General features: G+C 31.2%; 1 protein-coding gene across 2 annotated transcripts; it reads left to right on the forward strand.

The window, feature by feature from the left end:
* Positions 1–2530: 2530 nt before the first annotated feature.
* Positions 2531–6163, forward strand: NAC1 (NAC domain containing protein 1). Of its 2 annotated transcripts, none has more exons than XM_088808444.1 (3): positions 2531–2838; positions 4863–5131; positions 5491–6163. In XM_088808444.1, the coding sequence occupies exons 1-3, from the start codon at positions 2667–2669 to the stop codon at positions 5944–5946; spliced, it is 897 nt and encodes a 298-aa protein (XP_088664570.1). In that variant the 5' UTR covers positions 2531–2666; the 3' UTR covers positions 5947–6163. The 2 variants fall into 2 exon arrangements, with proteins under 2 accessions (XP_088664570.1, XP_007022298.2); XM_007022236.3 differs by having other exon boundaries at positions 2533–2838; positions 4857–5131.
* The last annotated feature ends 11037 nt before the right edge of the window (positions 6164–17200 follow it).

Here is a 17200-nt window from a genome sequence, read left to right on the forward strand (position 1 = left end):
AACCTAGTGTCGTGTTTGTGCAATTAAGAAATTAAAGTTGCATTAGCATTGCGTCGCGTCGCAAAGTTGATGTTAATGTCACGAGTTTACGTTTTCAATGTAAACTCAAAAATTATTTTATGTATTACTGATTTGAGATCCGTGACATTAAAAAGAGATTGTTAACAAGGAACCAATCATTATCTCACTGCAAAAGTCGGCGGACCAAATCTTAGGTCAAAATGTGAAAATTGGACACGTTTGCTGATGAGTGACTTTTTGGTACCAAAAATTGTTGAAATGGTAGCTATTGAATCTATTACAAAAATCTTTTGATTTGATGTCCCTTTGAGTTGAGGTAGTGTTAAGCCGATGAAGTCATACACGATTAATATGGGAAAAGTTATTAAGTGTGTTCAAACTTGATTTGTTTAAATTATATTTTTATTAAATTATTTAAAATATTTTAATATTAACACATTAAAATTAAAATTAAAGAAAAAAAACTACAAAAAGGTTGAAATTTGAATTTTATATTTTTACTATTAATTTCATAGTTTTAGTCTTTCTACTCTAATTTTAATAAATTTAATTCTCTACTTTTTTAAAAAAAGTTAATTTAAGAATATTCTATAACAATTTATTATTAATTTCTGCCACTTGCCATTTTGTTAATGACTTTGGATGCCATCCTGATTTGTTTTGACAACGCGGCACATATTAGCAACAAAAATCCTTTTTTAATATAAAATATAAAAATTTTCTTAGAATTTAAAAAATATTAATCATTATTAAATAAAAATAAAATATGCTTTTTTTTAAATTGATATGTGCTATATGATATAAAAATTAATCCATCAAGTCATACTATATTATCATCAAAATATCAAGTCATCCAAATTAATAACAAAATGCTAATATTACTATCAATTGCACTTAAGTCTATTTCAATAAAAAAAATTATCAGGATTAAATTTATTTAAATTGAGGTAAAGAAATTAAAATTATCGTATTGAAATAATAGAGGAATCTACACTCGAACATTTTGCTTATTGGTTGATGCATGATTTTCCTGCTTAAGAGTAGAATTTTAATATCCATCTCTATATAAAAAAAAACTAGAAGAACCAAATTCAAAATTTGACCAAATAAAAACATAAATCTAGCAGCCTCCATTGAATTTGGGAGAACAAAATTTACCAACAAATTAAGAATAAAATATCATTGAAAATCATAGGTTATTGAAAATTAGGTAAAGCACAACTTATAGTGCAAGTATTAAGGGATTACAGGGGTGTGTGTACACTAGAAGTTGTTCCAATTTTTATGGTTCCACTTGAGCATATTAAAGCTATTATTCCCTCCAATCCCATATTGTTTGTCTCTTTATTGCAAATTGAATATATTTGACCCAAAAAGTTAGTAAGAGACAAAGAAAACAGAACGGAGGGAGTAGTTGAATTCTAAATACAAATTTCTAATATAAATGCTTTTTTCATTAGAAAATATCTTTAAATCTTATAAAGGGGATGAAACTTGAAAAATAATTAGTAGTTGAAAACTTAACGAAAGAAAAGGATATAAGAGAAACCTTGATTCTTTTAATTAATCATGTTAGTTGCAAAAAAATGGAGATGATATTATTTGAAATACCCTTTTAATAGTCAAATTCCAAAGGAGAAATAGTATATATATATATATATAACGTAGCTATACAAATAGATGTAATATTTGAAAAAATCTCTAAACTATTCAAAAAAGTTATTACATTTCATTACATTTAATTTAATTTTATATTTTTATTTTGAGTAAAATAAATCCTTATTAATTAACAGTTGATTAATTATAATAAGTAAAAATGTCATTTGTTATTTCATATTCACGTAATCTGATATGAAGAAGTGAAAAATGTCATATGACCATGTCACTGTATCACGTTATCTTTCATTATAACATGTCAGTATGTTACATCAATATCATGTGATACAAAATAACAAATGTCATTTTAACTAATTATAACTAATCAACTATTAATTATAAAAATTATTTGACTTAAAATAAAAATACAAACAGAGTATTTTTCTGTAGAGTATTGCGCAGGGGTTTGAATTCATTATGCCGCCAGTGCTGCATAAAGACAACAAAACCTCCTCTGTTATTTTATTGGCCACTGGCCCTTTAATGAATTACAACTTTTGAAAAAAGAAAGATTTATTTGAATGTTCTGAGGATTTTTTGAAACTGTTGCTCTTGACTCTTACTCTACAGTCATATCTCTTTATCTACGAAACTCTCTTAAACTGTTTTATAGATTTCCCTTTAGTATTGGTTAGGGCCAACTTTGTCTTGAGAATATTTAGAATTTTAAAGAGAAATGAGGAAGGGAAGTGTATATGCCTATGTGGGGTTACAACCACGCACACATCAGCAGGTTGCCAACAAATACAATTGGTGCAAAGGTCTTAATCACCTAAATAACAGCTATGCATTAGGAGCCATTTTACCAAGTTGACTTTAAAGCCCTCTCTCTCTCTCTCTGATTAATCATCCCATCCGTCCTCCCCTTTATTTATTCTCCCACACCCTTGCCTTCTCCTTAACTGGAAGAGACTTTTTCTTTTCAATACCTCACTTTTGCCACCCTCCAAGGTCCTTTCTTTCTGAGTTCCCTCTCCTGAACCCAAAAAATGAGTAACATAAGCTTGGTAGAGGCCAAGCTGCCACCAGGGTTCAGGTTCCATCCTCGAGATGAAGAGCTTGTTTGTGATTATTTGATGAGGAAGGTGGCTACTTCAACTGATGCCTTGCAACTCATGATCGAAGTTGACCTTAACAAGTGCGAGCCATGGGATATTCCTGGTGAGTTTATTATACATATTTTAATTTGTTCATGGAGTTTTTAGATGACGTTTAAGCTTGGTGGCTTTACCTGCATTAGCTATGTCTCCTAAGGAAGGAGACAGAGAAGAGAGAGGGGATGCTATTTTCAGCTTAGTTTCTTTGCTTAATTAATTAGGTGGGGGGGGGGGGGGGGGGGGGGGGGTGAGGTGATAGCAACTGGACCGGCTATAAATGGATATATATATATATATGTATATGTGCTGAAGATGATGTACTTCTTCTCCATTTTTGTGGTAGGAAAATGTTTAATTTGGACCATAATTCTCTAGAAAAAAAGAAATAAAAGGTCATGTTAGTTATAGTAATGAAGTAGATATTATTGAAAGATATTTATTATTATTATTATTATTGGCATTTTCTATATTTACTGCATTTATGTTAGTTAGTCAAAGCATATTAGTGACTTGCTAGAATTACCATCACTTACAAAAACTAGCCTGTAGTTAGGACTAGTATTTTGTTGGTGTAGTTTCTTATATATACTATAGTAATTATAATGTTTTTCCAATAATACAAACTAAAATCTATATATATCTTATAACTAATAATTATTATCTTCATAATATGATCTTATAGCAAAGAGAGACTTCCTATCCAAAAAAGTGAAAAACCAAATTAAAAAGGAGGGTTCTTATTTATTGTTTTAATTTAGATACTAATTAAATTATCTTGTAATATCCAATTAATATGGAGATAAATTAACTTATAATCGGTGTGTGTGTATATATATATATATATATATATATATATATCCAATTCATAATGAGCTGTTTTGAAAGGTCATGAATAATTAGTTCTAAATTAATTAATATCTTGAAATTATTATTATTATTTTTTTTTTTGGAATATGTTTATCCAAGAATTTCATATTCTATAGCTTTTGAATGAAATTGACAGTCTTGGCATTGTCCCAAGCAAAAGCTGTGACAGTGATTGAGATAATAACAATGAAAAAGCCTCAAAAGTTATTCATCTCCCTTATTACTAATTAGGTTTTTCAAGGAATTGGATTACTTCATTTGTTCTCACCAAATCCCAATAGGCCCTTCACCCTTGTCTCCATCTCATCAACTATGCAAGCTCAAACTCTCCTTCCTTTTTTTTTTTTTTTAAAAAAAAATAATATTATTTCTGCATTTTTACACATAGGACACGTGTAAGCAAAGCAACCCTTTTTTGTCCTTTGGGCAAATTACCATTATCATCTTCAATAATTCTCCATCAAGAGACAGAAATTGACCTCTCAACTGCAAAATTATTTGATTGGGTCACCTATTTTAAGCCTTGCTAAGTAAACAAACCCCATTTTTGCTGCTCATAAATTTGGACTGCCACGTATTTGATCTGACCCTAATTGGCCTTGACAATTGTTTCCACGTCACCATCAATTTTTTTTTTTTAAATTTTGTTTTGGATTTTATACACGAATATATTATAATTATTTATTCCAATTTTTCAAATATAACCCAAAAAATCACATACCAGGAAAATTGTTTCCAGCAATCCAATTGAAAAATTAATTACTAGAAAAATGCATAATAGGAGTTGGAATTATTAGGGTTTGGATACATATTCACTTCTTATTTGGGTATATTCCAACTTAACCAAAAGGGATAATGACCTTTTCTTTTTCTTTTTTAGGTGCAACCAACTATAATTCAGACTTGATATCTTTTATAATTCAACTTCAAAATTATCCATTTCAGTGAAATTATTCAAACCCTATAACAATAATAAAACTATTAAGAAGTGATGACCAAGCATATTATATTGTTTTTGCAAATGAAAATCAAAGCATGAAGTCATTCAAGAATTTGATACATATATTTCCTAACCATGTGAAACATGAAAATCAAAGTCTACTGTTTCAAATAAGACTAAAACTTTGGATATTGACTTTGCTTCTTAAGGATTGTTAATAATTCGTATTGATATATACCTAACAATATATTTATTGTGGAAAATGTTAATGGCAGAAACAGCTCGAGTGGGAGGCAAAGAATGGTACTTCTACAGTCAAAGAGATCGGAAGTATGCTACTGGATTGAGAACAAATAGGGCAACAGCATCTGGGTATTGGAAGGCCACAGGGAAAGATAGGGCTGTCCTTAGCAAAGGTACCCTTGTTGGGATGAGGAAAACCTTGGTGTTTTACCAAGGTAGGGCTCCCAAAGGAAGAAAAACTGATTGGGTCATGCATGAATTCAGGCTTGAAGGACCCCTTGCCCCTCCCAAGCTTTCTACTCTCAAGGTATTAACATATATATATCTCCTTCAGAGGGATACGAATCTAATTTTTCTGAGTAAAAAATACTTTCAATGAAACAATCATTTTCAAGTCCCGAAGATTCTGCCTGGATCTTGGGGCATGTTGCAGTATAAAACCATTGATCATAAAAATATGTCAAAGTCAGATCTCTGTATGATTTTCTGTTATCCATAGCCAAAACCACATTTGTCATCTATCCCCTACGTATTAAGAATTTTTTAAATATGCCACAAGCCGACTCATTTCTTTAATTTGATACTTGTCCTTTCGGCAGTTTTTATATTGTGTATATAAAATCAACTAAATCTTTTATTTTATTTTATGTCTACTTGATGATACAGGAAGACTGGGTTTTATGTCGAGTGTTCCACAAAAACACAGAAATCACCGCCAAGCCTAGGAGCATGGGAAGCTGTTATGATGACACGGGCTCTTCACCTCTTCCACCATTGATGGATTCTTACATCACTTTTGACCAAAGTGAACCAACTTTAGATGAGTATAAACAGGTGCCCTGCTTCTCCACTTTCTCCCAAAGCCAAACCAACCCGTTTTTCACAAACACCACCTACATGGAACCAAGCTTACCTGCCAAAACCCAACCAGCACTTGGACAAATACCGATGAATGCTTGTTTAGACTCTTTCCCTTGTGACCAAAAGGTGATAAAAGCTGTGCTGAATCATCTTACCAAGCTGGATAGCTATCTTAACGTGAAGGAATCACCAAGCTTTGGAGAAGGATGTTCGGAGAGCTACTTATCTGAAGTGGGCATGCCCGACATTTGGAATCATTAATAATACTTAGGAATTCAAATCTAAAACTTGGACTTGCTACTTAGGCTTTAGAAAATGATTTTTCTAAAGAATATACAAACTTAGGGGTACATTGATTTCCCCTTCCTAGCATCTTGCACTTTTTTCCAACAATAGGGTCGCTCCTAAAGTGAAAACATTTGTAATTGATTCAAGTGGATGAAATGTATAATTGTGAAAAGTTCATATTGTTGTATAAGGTTGCATGAACAGGGAATTTCCTTTACAATACGTTTAGATTTGGAGAAATGTGGGGAGAGGGTTTGGATAAAATGTTAAAAGAAAGGAAGGGAAAAGGTTGGGGAGCCCTGTTCCTTGTCCTGAGGTGGTGGGTTTTCCAAATTGGAAATATCTGCATCAATGTATTAAAATTATCTCTGAACAGGATGATAGATATCAACATTCAACTTGATTTGTGGAACTGAAAAAGACTTTAGAGAAGCTGAGAAGAAAATATATAAGAGGAAAAATCAGAAAAAGAATCTGAGTTTGTAATTGAATTATGTAATCTTTTTACACATCATTTTATTACAGAATTCTTGTATATATTTATATGTGTTCCTAACCACAATGGTTATCCAACTAACAGAAATAACAAAAGTATCCAACTATAGTTGATATTGCTAACTATAATCTAACTAATTAAGTTAAAGTACAATACTTCTCACTTGAAATCTATCTTTTCTTTTCCTTTGTAATTCCTTTCTTTCATGGCTTCTTTACACCCCCCTCAAGATGTGTATGTATGTTCAGAATACACATCTTGTTAAGCAAAAATTGAAATTGCCCAAGCAATAATGCCATTGTGAAGAGATCTGCTATCTGCATTATAGTCTACACATGCCTTGGTTTAATCAAACTAGCAATAACCTTTTCTCTAACTAAGTGACAGTCTCCATCAATATGCTTAGTTCTTTCATGGAAAACAGGGTTTTTACATATACTTAATGCTGACTGATTATCACACAAATCATCCCCACAGTATCTGTATGTTCAAAGCCAAAGTCTTTTAACAAGAATAAAAGCCAAATGATTTCTCTACTAGTAGTAGACATAGCTATGTATTTAGCCTCTGTTGAACTCTTAGCCACAATAGTCTGCTTCTAGGATTTCCAACTCATTAAAGAGTTACCAAGAAAAATTACAAACCATGTTATTGACTTCCTTGTCATAGGGCATCCTACCCAATCACTGTCACAATATACCTTTAACTGCATATTAAGTGCAGATGAGAGAAGTATACCTTGTCCTAATGTCCACTTTAAATACTTCAAAACTCTATAAGTAGCTTGTAGATGTACATTTCTGGGCCTTTCCATGAACTGAGATAAAATTTGTATTGCATATACAATGTCGAGCCCATTAAATGTCAAATACATTAGTTTTCCCACCAATTGTCTATTCATTGAACTATTTTCCAGCAAGTCAGAATCTTCTGTACTGGTTATTTTGTGATTGTAGTAAATCGGTGTGGATGTAAGTTTGGCTCCCAATAGTCCATGTTCTTCAATCAAATCCAAAGCATTTTTTCTTTGACACAATAGAATCCCTTTGTTTGATCTAGCTATTTCTATCCCCAAGAAAATACTTTGGCTTTCCAAGTTCTATCAACTTAAACTTTGATCACAAAAACTGCTTTGTTTCAGTTTCAACAGCAGCAAAAGAGCTGGCCACCATAATATCATCAACGTATACAAGTAATGTTACAAATTCTCCTTCTTTGGTTCTTTTTGTAAAAAGAAAATAATCTGATTTCGATTGTATGAAATTAAATTGCACCAATGTCTCTGTGAACTCGGCATTCCACTGTTGAGAAGCCTATTGAAGGCCGTACAACGACTTCTGTAACTTGGAAACAAACTTAAAACCTGATGGTGGATACTCCCTCTTAAGGTCATAACCTTAAGGAATTTCCATGTAAACATCTTCAAGTAAGAATAAGTCACTATTAAGAAATGCATTGTTAATATCCAATTGGGATAACAACCAACCGTTTGCAACAACTAACGCAAAGAAAACTATTACGGCAGCTTGTTTGGGCACAGGACTAAATGTGTCTTGATAATCAAAACCTTCTCTCTGGTTGTACCCCTCTGCCACCAATCTAGCATTAAATCTGTCAAAACTTCTATCAGCTTTGCCCTTGACTTTATAAACCCATTTCCAGCCTATGGCCTTAAAGTCAAAAGACACTGTTTCTACTATCTAAGTATTATTCTCCTTTAAAGCATCTAATTCATCATTCGTAGCAATGATCCACTTATCATACTAAATAGCTTGGGAGAAAAACTGTGGTTTTGAGATGTGGTTTAAGGCTATTGTAAAAGCTTTATGACTAGAAGATAATTGGTTAGCAAACAAGTAATGATGAATAGGATAAACGGTAACTAATGAATTTAATGATGGACATCGATAAGATTCAAGATATTTTGGTGGTTTCTTTAATCTAGTACTTCTCCTAGGAGATATATGTGAAGTACTAGGGTTAGATTGTGAATGAAATGAATCAGCAGGGGCAGAGCCTCCTTATGGGATGGGAGGGACCAAAATTTTAAAAAAATTTTACATACTATATAAATTTTTTTAATTCTTTTGTAAATTTTCTTAATGCCCTCCAAAATAATTTTTTATTTAATAATTAATACAAATAAAGAATAAGAAAATAGTTTCATATGCTTGACTCAATTTTATTTTTTTTATTTTTTCTTTTAATTTATATTATTATTTGTATTTATTTATTTCTTTCTTGCTATTCTATTTACTCATATGTTTTAAATCTCTATAAATTTTCTTTCACAAATATTTACAAACCATCAATCATATTCTTTTTCTTTCTTTTTTATTATGTCATATGTGGATTCTATCTTCTATTTGTTATATTTTTCCTTTTTCTGTTATGTGAATTTTATTTTCTATGATTTTAATCTTTAAAAATAAATATATTATTATATAATTTTCAAATATAAGTTGTAATGTTATACTGTTACTTAGAATTTTATCAATATATCATTTTTTTATTTAGAAAAACCAATGTATTCTAACATGTATGTTGCAAACTTTAAGTAACAAGGATATACATACAATTTGATAGAATGAAATAATTGTATTTTTTTTAATACAATTTTATTTATTATATATATTTTTAATGACTCTCAAAATAAGTTTTTATTTAATAATTAGTTTTAATCTTCAAACTGTTTTATAAAATTAGAGTCATTATGGTTAGCATATTGCTAGTTAAACTAAGCAAATAAGTTCTAAACTAATATGTTTAGCCTATCAAATTTTTTTTTAAAAAAAGTGAGTCTATTAATCCAAACCCATTAAGTTTTAATATAAATCTAAACCTATCATAACATATTATATTTTAAAAGTCTAACCTAACATCCTATCATAATATATTATATCTAAATAGTTCAACTCAATAATCCAATATGTTAATTAGCAATTTAGAAGGCAAATAGAAAATAAGAGAAGAGCTAAAATACACAAAATAACGAGGCAATTCATTTGAATTTAAAAATTATTTTTTCTTCCATTATTGTGCACAAAGAGTGATAGAGACTTCTTTTATAGTTCCATTCAGTCATATATATATATATAACTGATATCATCGTTACTGTTAATGTGTATTTTTTTGTATGTCTAACGTCTTTGAATTTTATTTAATTTTTTAGATGAGTGATAATTGAATTATATATAAAGTTCTTTTTAACTGTTTAATGTCTCTTTCTATTTAGCTCCCCTTTTAAAAATGCTCTAGTTCTGCCCTAGTGAATCAGTGTCTTGATTTGTGATATTAAAGTTTGATTCAGGTGAAACAGGTTCAACAATAGGTAAAATAGGTTCTTAATCAATTTGAATTGAAGGTGTTGGTGCAGTAGTTGAAGTAGTATGTAAATGAGAAGAAAGAGCATTTCAATCGAGTATAAAATAAGAGGGTTGTGGTAAAACAAAATGATGAAAATCAAAAGAAGCATGTATAGTATTTGATTTGTGAAAGGGAAAACTATTCTCATGAAAAATAACATCCTTGGAAATAAAACACTTATGAGTTGTAAGATAAAAAAGCGTATAACCTTTGACACTCATAGGATAACCAAGAAAAATACAACATTTAGCTCGAGGTTCAAATTTCTTCTCGTTATGAGACAAGATATAAGCAAAACACAAGGATCCAAATACTTGAAAATGAGAATAAGGTGGTTTTTGAAACAAAATTTGAAATGGTGTTTTATTTTTTAGAATGGGAGAAGGAATCCTATTCACAATATAAGTAGCAGTAAGGATAACATCTCCCTAAAAAGAAATAGGTAATGAAGCTTGAAAAAGAAGTGCTTTAGCTATGTTAATAAGATGTTGATTTTTCCTTTTATCATACCATTTTACTGGAGTGTATCTACACATGTAAAATGATGCACAATGCCATTTTTTGAAAAAAAATATGTCAAATTAAATTCATATCCATTTTTAGCCTTTATGCATTTGACATGTTTATCAAAATGATTAATTACCATTTTGCAAAAAGTAGGTAAAATGGTACCAACATCGGACTTTACTCTCATTAGATATATCTATGTATATCTAGTAAAGTCATCAACTATGGTTAAAAAATAATGAAGTCCTCTTAAAGTAAAAGTTGAATAACGCTCCTAAATATCAACATGAATTAATTCAAAAGGTAATGTTGTATTTATAACATGTAAAGGAAAAGAAAATCTCTTTTGTTTTGCCTAAGAACAAAGATTGCATTGAAAACTTTCCTTGAAATTCACATCAATACAAGTGTCATGAATCATCTTCAACATTTGTGTAGATACACGACCTAAAGTGCCATATATTAAAATAATTATTCAAAGTTGTACAAGTATTTACAAACTTCAAAGGCATTGAACAAACATTTTGTGAATGTGAAGAAACATCGGAAAACTTATTTGGTAAAACGGAAAGTAAAACTTCAGTGAACTATGCTGATAATTGGGCATTCAATTCTTTCTGCAAGATATACAAGCCAACTATGGCTTTAGCATGACCAGTCACTATCCATGAACTGGTTTCTCGGATAAAGCAATGAATATCAATAAAAATAAGGATATGTTCTTTTGCTTTGTAAATTGATTCACTGATAGCAAATTGAAATTGAAGGAAGGTACCAAAAGCACAGCATCAAGAATCAAATTATTGGATAGTTGTATTGTTACAACATGAGTAACAATGGCCTTAGTGTAGACACTAAAAAATAATAATAATAATAATAAAATAAAAAATAAATATATAAATATAAAATATAAAACATATATAAATAATTAAAAAAAAAAGGAGATGAGGGGGAAAGGAGAGGTACGACTGGCAGGGTGCGTCCGCACCCTGCCAAGGGCCACCTTCACCCTGCCCGACGAGAAAAATTCGCGTCTGGCAGGGTAGTGGGAGCGTGCCCCCTTTAACCCAGTATAAAAGGGGCACTGTAGCACCCATCCGGAGGAGGCTCGAAACTTGCAAGCAAAAGAGAAAATCGGCAATCAAACAACCAGCAACAAGCCACGACCTGCAAACCAAAAAACCCTAGAAAAATCCCTAAGCAACTTGCAAACCTAGAAAATCCTAGCAACCAGCAACCAAAAATCCCTAGCAACCTTCTAGCAACCGAAAAAATACCACAATCCAAATAAAAAAAATCAAATCAAAAAAATAAAATGAGAAAGGAGGATTGATAGCTCGTTTTAAGGGAAACTTTGGATGGGGTTTTAGTACTGCTGATTGGGGGAGTCGGATCTTAGTTTTGGGTGTTTCAAATCTGGTAAGGGAGACCTTTTTTTTATCGCCGGTTGAAAGAGAGATTTTGGGGTTTTGCTGCTGGTAAAGAAGGAGCTTTGGAATCGACGTCGTTCGATAAGGGTAGGAGTTCCCTGTCGTCGATTAGAGGAGTTTAGGGTAAGGGGTCTTGTGAGCCAACGTCGAGAAAGAGTTGCTGGGGGCGACGTCGAACGGCGAAGAGATCGGTGAAAGAGCATAAAGGTCGGCAAAGGAAAAAGAGAGAGAGAGAGAGTTGAGGAACCCGGGGCTAGTGAGGGAGAGAGGAGAGAAGAGAAGTGAAATTTTTAGAGTGAGAAGAGAGAATCCTACGTTAGAGAGAGAAACAAGTGAAGAAAAATAGGGAAAAGTAAAAAAAGAAGGATTATATACTAGGGCAGGTAGGGGTAAAACGGCGTCGTTTTGAGGAGGTAGGATTTGGTGGCTCAGAGGCTTTCGAAACGGCATCGTTTTGACTCAGAGAAGCTGAATATTTGGGGCAAGCTCATGGGCTTTCCGCCAGTCTGAGGCATCTTGGACTGGATTGGGCCTAAACCTTGGGTAAGATTTAAATTCTTAATTTATTGGTTTATTATGTGGTATTTGTATTGATTGTTTTTTTATAATTAGAAAATATTTTTAATGTAGCTTTGTGTTAATGATGGTAAAATAGTAGAAATAAAATATATTAATGTTGTAGTACGAATTTTAAAACATATTAGGAAGGGAAATTATTGGAAATAGAAAATATGAAAATGTATAGGTATAAAAAAATAAATAAAAATAACAATGACTAAAGAATCTAAAAAAGGGATTGGGATAGATAGGAAAATATAAAAAAAATAAATTAATGAAATAGATGATAGGTTAAAAAAATATTTAGATTAAATTAAGGTAAGTAGGGAATTATTGGAATATTGGTGGAGTATTCTTGGATAAAAAGGAATATATGTATAAAAAAGAGAAGAGTTTGTAAAATATGCTTATACATTAGATTATAAAAATATATTTAGCAAATATAAAATATAAAAGAAACATTTTATGTTAAATATAAAAAAATATATGTATAGTTGAGCTAATTAAATGATTATAATTGAATAGGTATTAGAATTGGTCTTATAAAAAGTGAATTTTAAGACGTCATAATATTAACCATAGGAATAGTGAATAATCAATGTCGATGATGGGATGATCGGTCGGGACGCGAGAAGTTGCAATCCCGAGCTTATGTTCCCTAGACTCGAAATCCGAATCAAGGCTCCACCAGTATGATAGGAGGGTCTCAATTTCAAGATTCTGAAGTTTTTAATAAATAAAGAATTTGACTATACAAAAATTACTCAATAAAAATAATAAATAAATAACAATAAAAAATCATGATAAAAATAATAATAATAATTCGAGTATATAGTAAATAATTAATTTGTGAAAATGCAATATACATGACATTAAATAAATAAATAAAAAATCTAAGACAACAACTCATGGAATCATAAACAATTTATCTAATTATAAAAGTAAAATATAAGAGTAATTTAGAATAAAAAATGTAAGGTATAAAAAATAATAATTAGAAATAAAAAAGAAAATATGATAATAAAGAATAAAATAAAATAAAAATAAAAATTAAATAATAAAAATAACAATAACAAAATAGATAATTGCATTAGCCCAGCATATATATGTTGCATCATGCATATCATTGCATATAAATATTTCTGTTTTCGAGTTTAAGCTCCGATGATGGGACCTTCTAAGGATCTTGCGAAAGCGGGTATTTCTTGAAAAATTCCCTAAGTGAAAAGATGTCCTCGGGTCCCACCAGTATGATGGGAGGGCTCGAGAAACATCTTTAATAAAAGGCTTTTGCCCAAATTAGGTTCATTATGCACGAAAATATTATTTAAAAAAAAACGTACGATGACCCCTATGACGGGATTTATTCGTCAAGTTTGTGATGGCGAATTTCTCGAATAATTCCCTAAGTGAGAGAACACCTTGGATCCCACCAGTACGATAGGCGGATTCGGGAAAACGTCCTCAATAAAAGGTTATTCGTCCGACATTTTTATCTCACGCCATGCATCTTATCTTGCCTCCCATTTGCATTCTATTTTAGATCAAATAAAAGATAAAATAAGAGAATAATAACTAAGAAAATATAGTGAAATTAAAAATTAAAGCCTAATAGGATAATCTAAAAATGGTACCGTTCATGGAATGGGCGTTCTGGGGGTGTTAATCCTTCCCCGGGCGTAACAGTACTCCCGAGCCTAGATCTAAAAAACCGTAAACCAGTTTAAGGTTCTTTTCGGTGGGCTTAAAATTAATTTAAGGCTTCATCGATTAGAATTGAGTCAATAGGTGACCAATCGCACCTAGTAAAAAAGATTGGTGGCGACTCCTAGTTTTTAGTGAGTTTTCACACCACGTCTGGCGGTTGGGTTCCCGGACCCGCACGTTACGACACTTAGTTTTGTTAGACATATGAATAAACAAATTCTTAACTGGTTTATAAGACTTGAACAGATGCAAAGAAAAAGCTATATGATTAGTGACTCCTGCATCTACTATCCAAGTGTCATTTTTAAGTAACAATTTATATGAATGTAAAATAGAATTAATAGCAGATAAACACGTTAGATTGGAAACCATACCTATAAGAGTAAAGTTCACAAAAAAGGGCTTATTATTGTGTTGACTGAATGTAGGTGGCTCATTCTCACTTGTTTGTCCTTCATGTGCAATAATCATTGCCATTAAAGTTTGAAATTGACCTTTTGTAAGAGAAATTTGTGAAACAGGACCAGCAACATTTTCATCATCTTGATCCTCTAAAGCATTAATAACAACATTGTTAACTGCTACTACATTTTTCCTGAAATTACCCTTAGACTTAGAGAACTTGAAGTTTTCAAGAAAACCCACAAGCATGTAACACTTATCCTTGGTGTGACCTTTCTTTCCACAATGTCCACAAACCAGATTACCAGTAGCTTTCTTTTTATTGTCTGAAACAGCAACTATAGCAAAAGCTTCTATTAATGGTTGAGATTGCATTAACAAAGACCTCTGAGATTCGTCACGAAGTACTAAATTATAAGCTTTATTCAAGGTGGGAAATGTCTTAAACAATAAAAGTTGAGACCTTAGTGTTGCATATGAGCTATTCAATCCATTAAGAAAACGGAAAACTCAATCCTTATGATACAAATCAGTAAACTTCTTACAACAATTTTGCTTACATCCTCCACATTCACAATAAGACAAAGGTCTGTGGTTGCGTAATTCTTCCCACAAAAAGCTTAGTTTGAAAAGTAAGAATTGATTGATCTAGTTCCTTAAGTGACATTACATAATGGATATTGCATATTGCAAATACGAGTATCATCTGGTTGGTTAAACATTTTCTTCAAAGCTTCTTAAATTTGATGTATTGTATTCATGTATAATACTGTGAAGATTGATTCTGGAGTCAAAGACTCTATCAACTAGGAAATAATTAAGTTTTTACACCAACTCCAAGCCACAAAAATCTCGTTGTTAGGCTTTGGTTGTGTACTAGTGCCATAAAAAAAACTAGTTTTGTTACGAATGGGAAGTGCCAAAAGAAATGAATGACTTCAAGAGTTATAATTCTCGATCGATAATTTGGGATTTATCACCATTGAACCATGATGTTCGGTGTGATGAACAAAATAAGGTGAAAAGTGATCTTCCAAAAGAGAAATTGAAGATTTGGAAGAAGAATCAACCCTTATCACTAAAAAATTCTAGTAAATTAAAGAAAGAAATAAAAGAACTTGACAATTGACGAATTTTTAAGGATTTCTCGAAATTTCAACATCTTCTGATCACCTCTTCAGCATACTTTGATTACAATTGTAGTGATACTTGAAATTTGGATCGATGATAGTTGGACCTGCTCTGATACCATGGTAGATATCAACAATCAACTTGATTTGTGGAACTGAAAAAAAATTCTAGAGAAGTCTAGAAGAAAATATATAAGAGGAAAAATGAGAAAAAAAATCTAAGTTTGCAACTAAATCATGTATTCTTTCTACACACCAGTTTATTACAAAATTCTTGTATTTATATTTGTTCATAACCACAATGGTTATCTAACGAACAAAATAACAAAAGTCTCAAACTATAGTTGATATTGCTAACTACAATCTAACTAATTAAGTTAAAGTATAATACTTCTCACATGCAAACGATTTTCTCTTTTCCTATGTACCTACTGTCAGTCATGACTTTTTTACACAGGGTATAATGATAACATCGATCATAAATATAATATAAAATGATAGTGTTTTTGAAGGTTTTGCTTAAGTTGTGTTTCTAGAAATTTTGACCTGGTTTTTCCTCATTTTTTTTGACTTTTTTCTTCTGTCTTTTTTTTTTTCTCAACTTAGATTTTTAGATATATTGTAATGGATGGATTTCTTCTTCAGTTTTTCTTTGTCCCTTTCTTCCTCATTTGTAGAGGTATTGTAATGGATGCAAATTGGGTAGTTGTCCATTAATCAAAAGATCCACAACAGGATATTGCGCATTCTTTGGTGATAATTGCATCTCATAAAGCTCAAAGAAACAATATCAAGTGCAAAGACAAAAAATACAAGACATTAACTTCCATAACAGCTGAACTTACATGGATATCTTACCTTTCCAAGAGCTTGGCCTATACACATCACAACCAACTTTCTTTCTATGTGACAATCTTTCTATGATGAAGGTTTATGATAATTTTTATTAGTGAGAGAGATGATTAGCTATATGATCCATTACCTCTATGCCTCTTGACCCATCTAAGACAGTTAAAGTTTAATGGTTTCATGGATATGAAAAAGACGTACATGTGCTCAAGACTATAATCAAATTTGCATGAGTCCTAGAGATAATTGATCTTGGCACTAAGGAGGAAAACAAGTTTCCTCTCTCTAAAGAATGCATGAATATCCTGATATAGTTTTATAGTGAATCTCTAACTAGCTGAATTAAAGCTGCAATTGTAGAGCTTTTGATTGTAAATTCTAATTATAGTTGCTTTTTTAAAAAAAAAAATTTAATTATAGTTAGTTTTGCATTGACACACTAACCAACTCAATTAGAACAGCAACAATAGAGCTTTTGTTTGTTTTCTATCACAACTCTAAGTGGTTCAATTAGAGCTTTTGTTTGTCAATTCTAATATGGTTTTTCATTGGAACTTCATCTAGTTTAGTTAGAGCTGTAAATATATTTGTGCTTTGCTTTTAACTTGTAAAGCAAGGTAACTTTATTCAGTTTCTTGTGGGTAAAACCCAATAAAGAAATAGGTCTGGCGTGTTGTATTGTTCATATTTACAACTTTTGAGAATATTTTTTTGATGAGTAGATTTTTCAATATTTTTAAAATTAAAATTACTTGTGCTGGAATTAATAGAAATAATTTTTT

Source organism: Theobroma cacao, chromosome 7 (assembly GCF_053813885.1).
Source record: "Theobroma cacao isolate CCN51 chromosome 7, ASM5381388v1, whole genome shotgun sequence".
In the NCBI taxonomy this organism is placed as follows: Eukaryota; Viridiplantae; Streptophyta; class Magnoliopsida; order Malvales; family Malvaceae; genus Theobroma; species Theobroma cacao.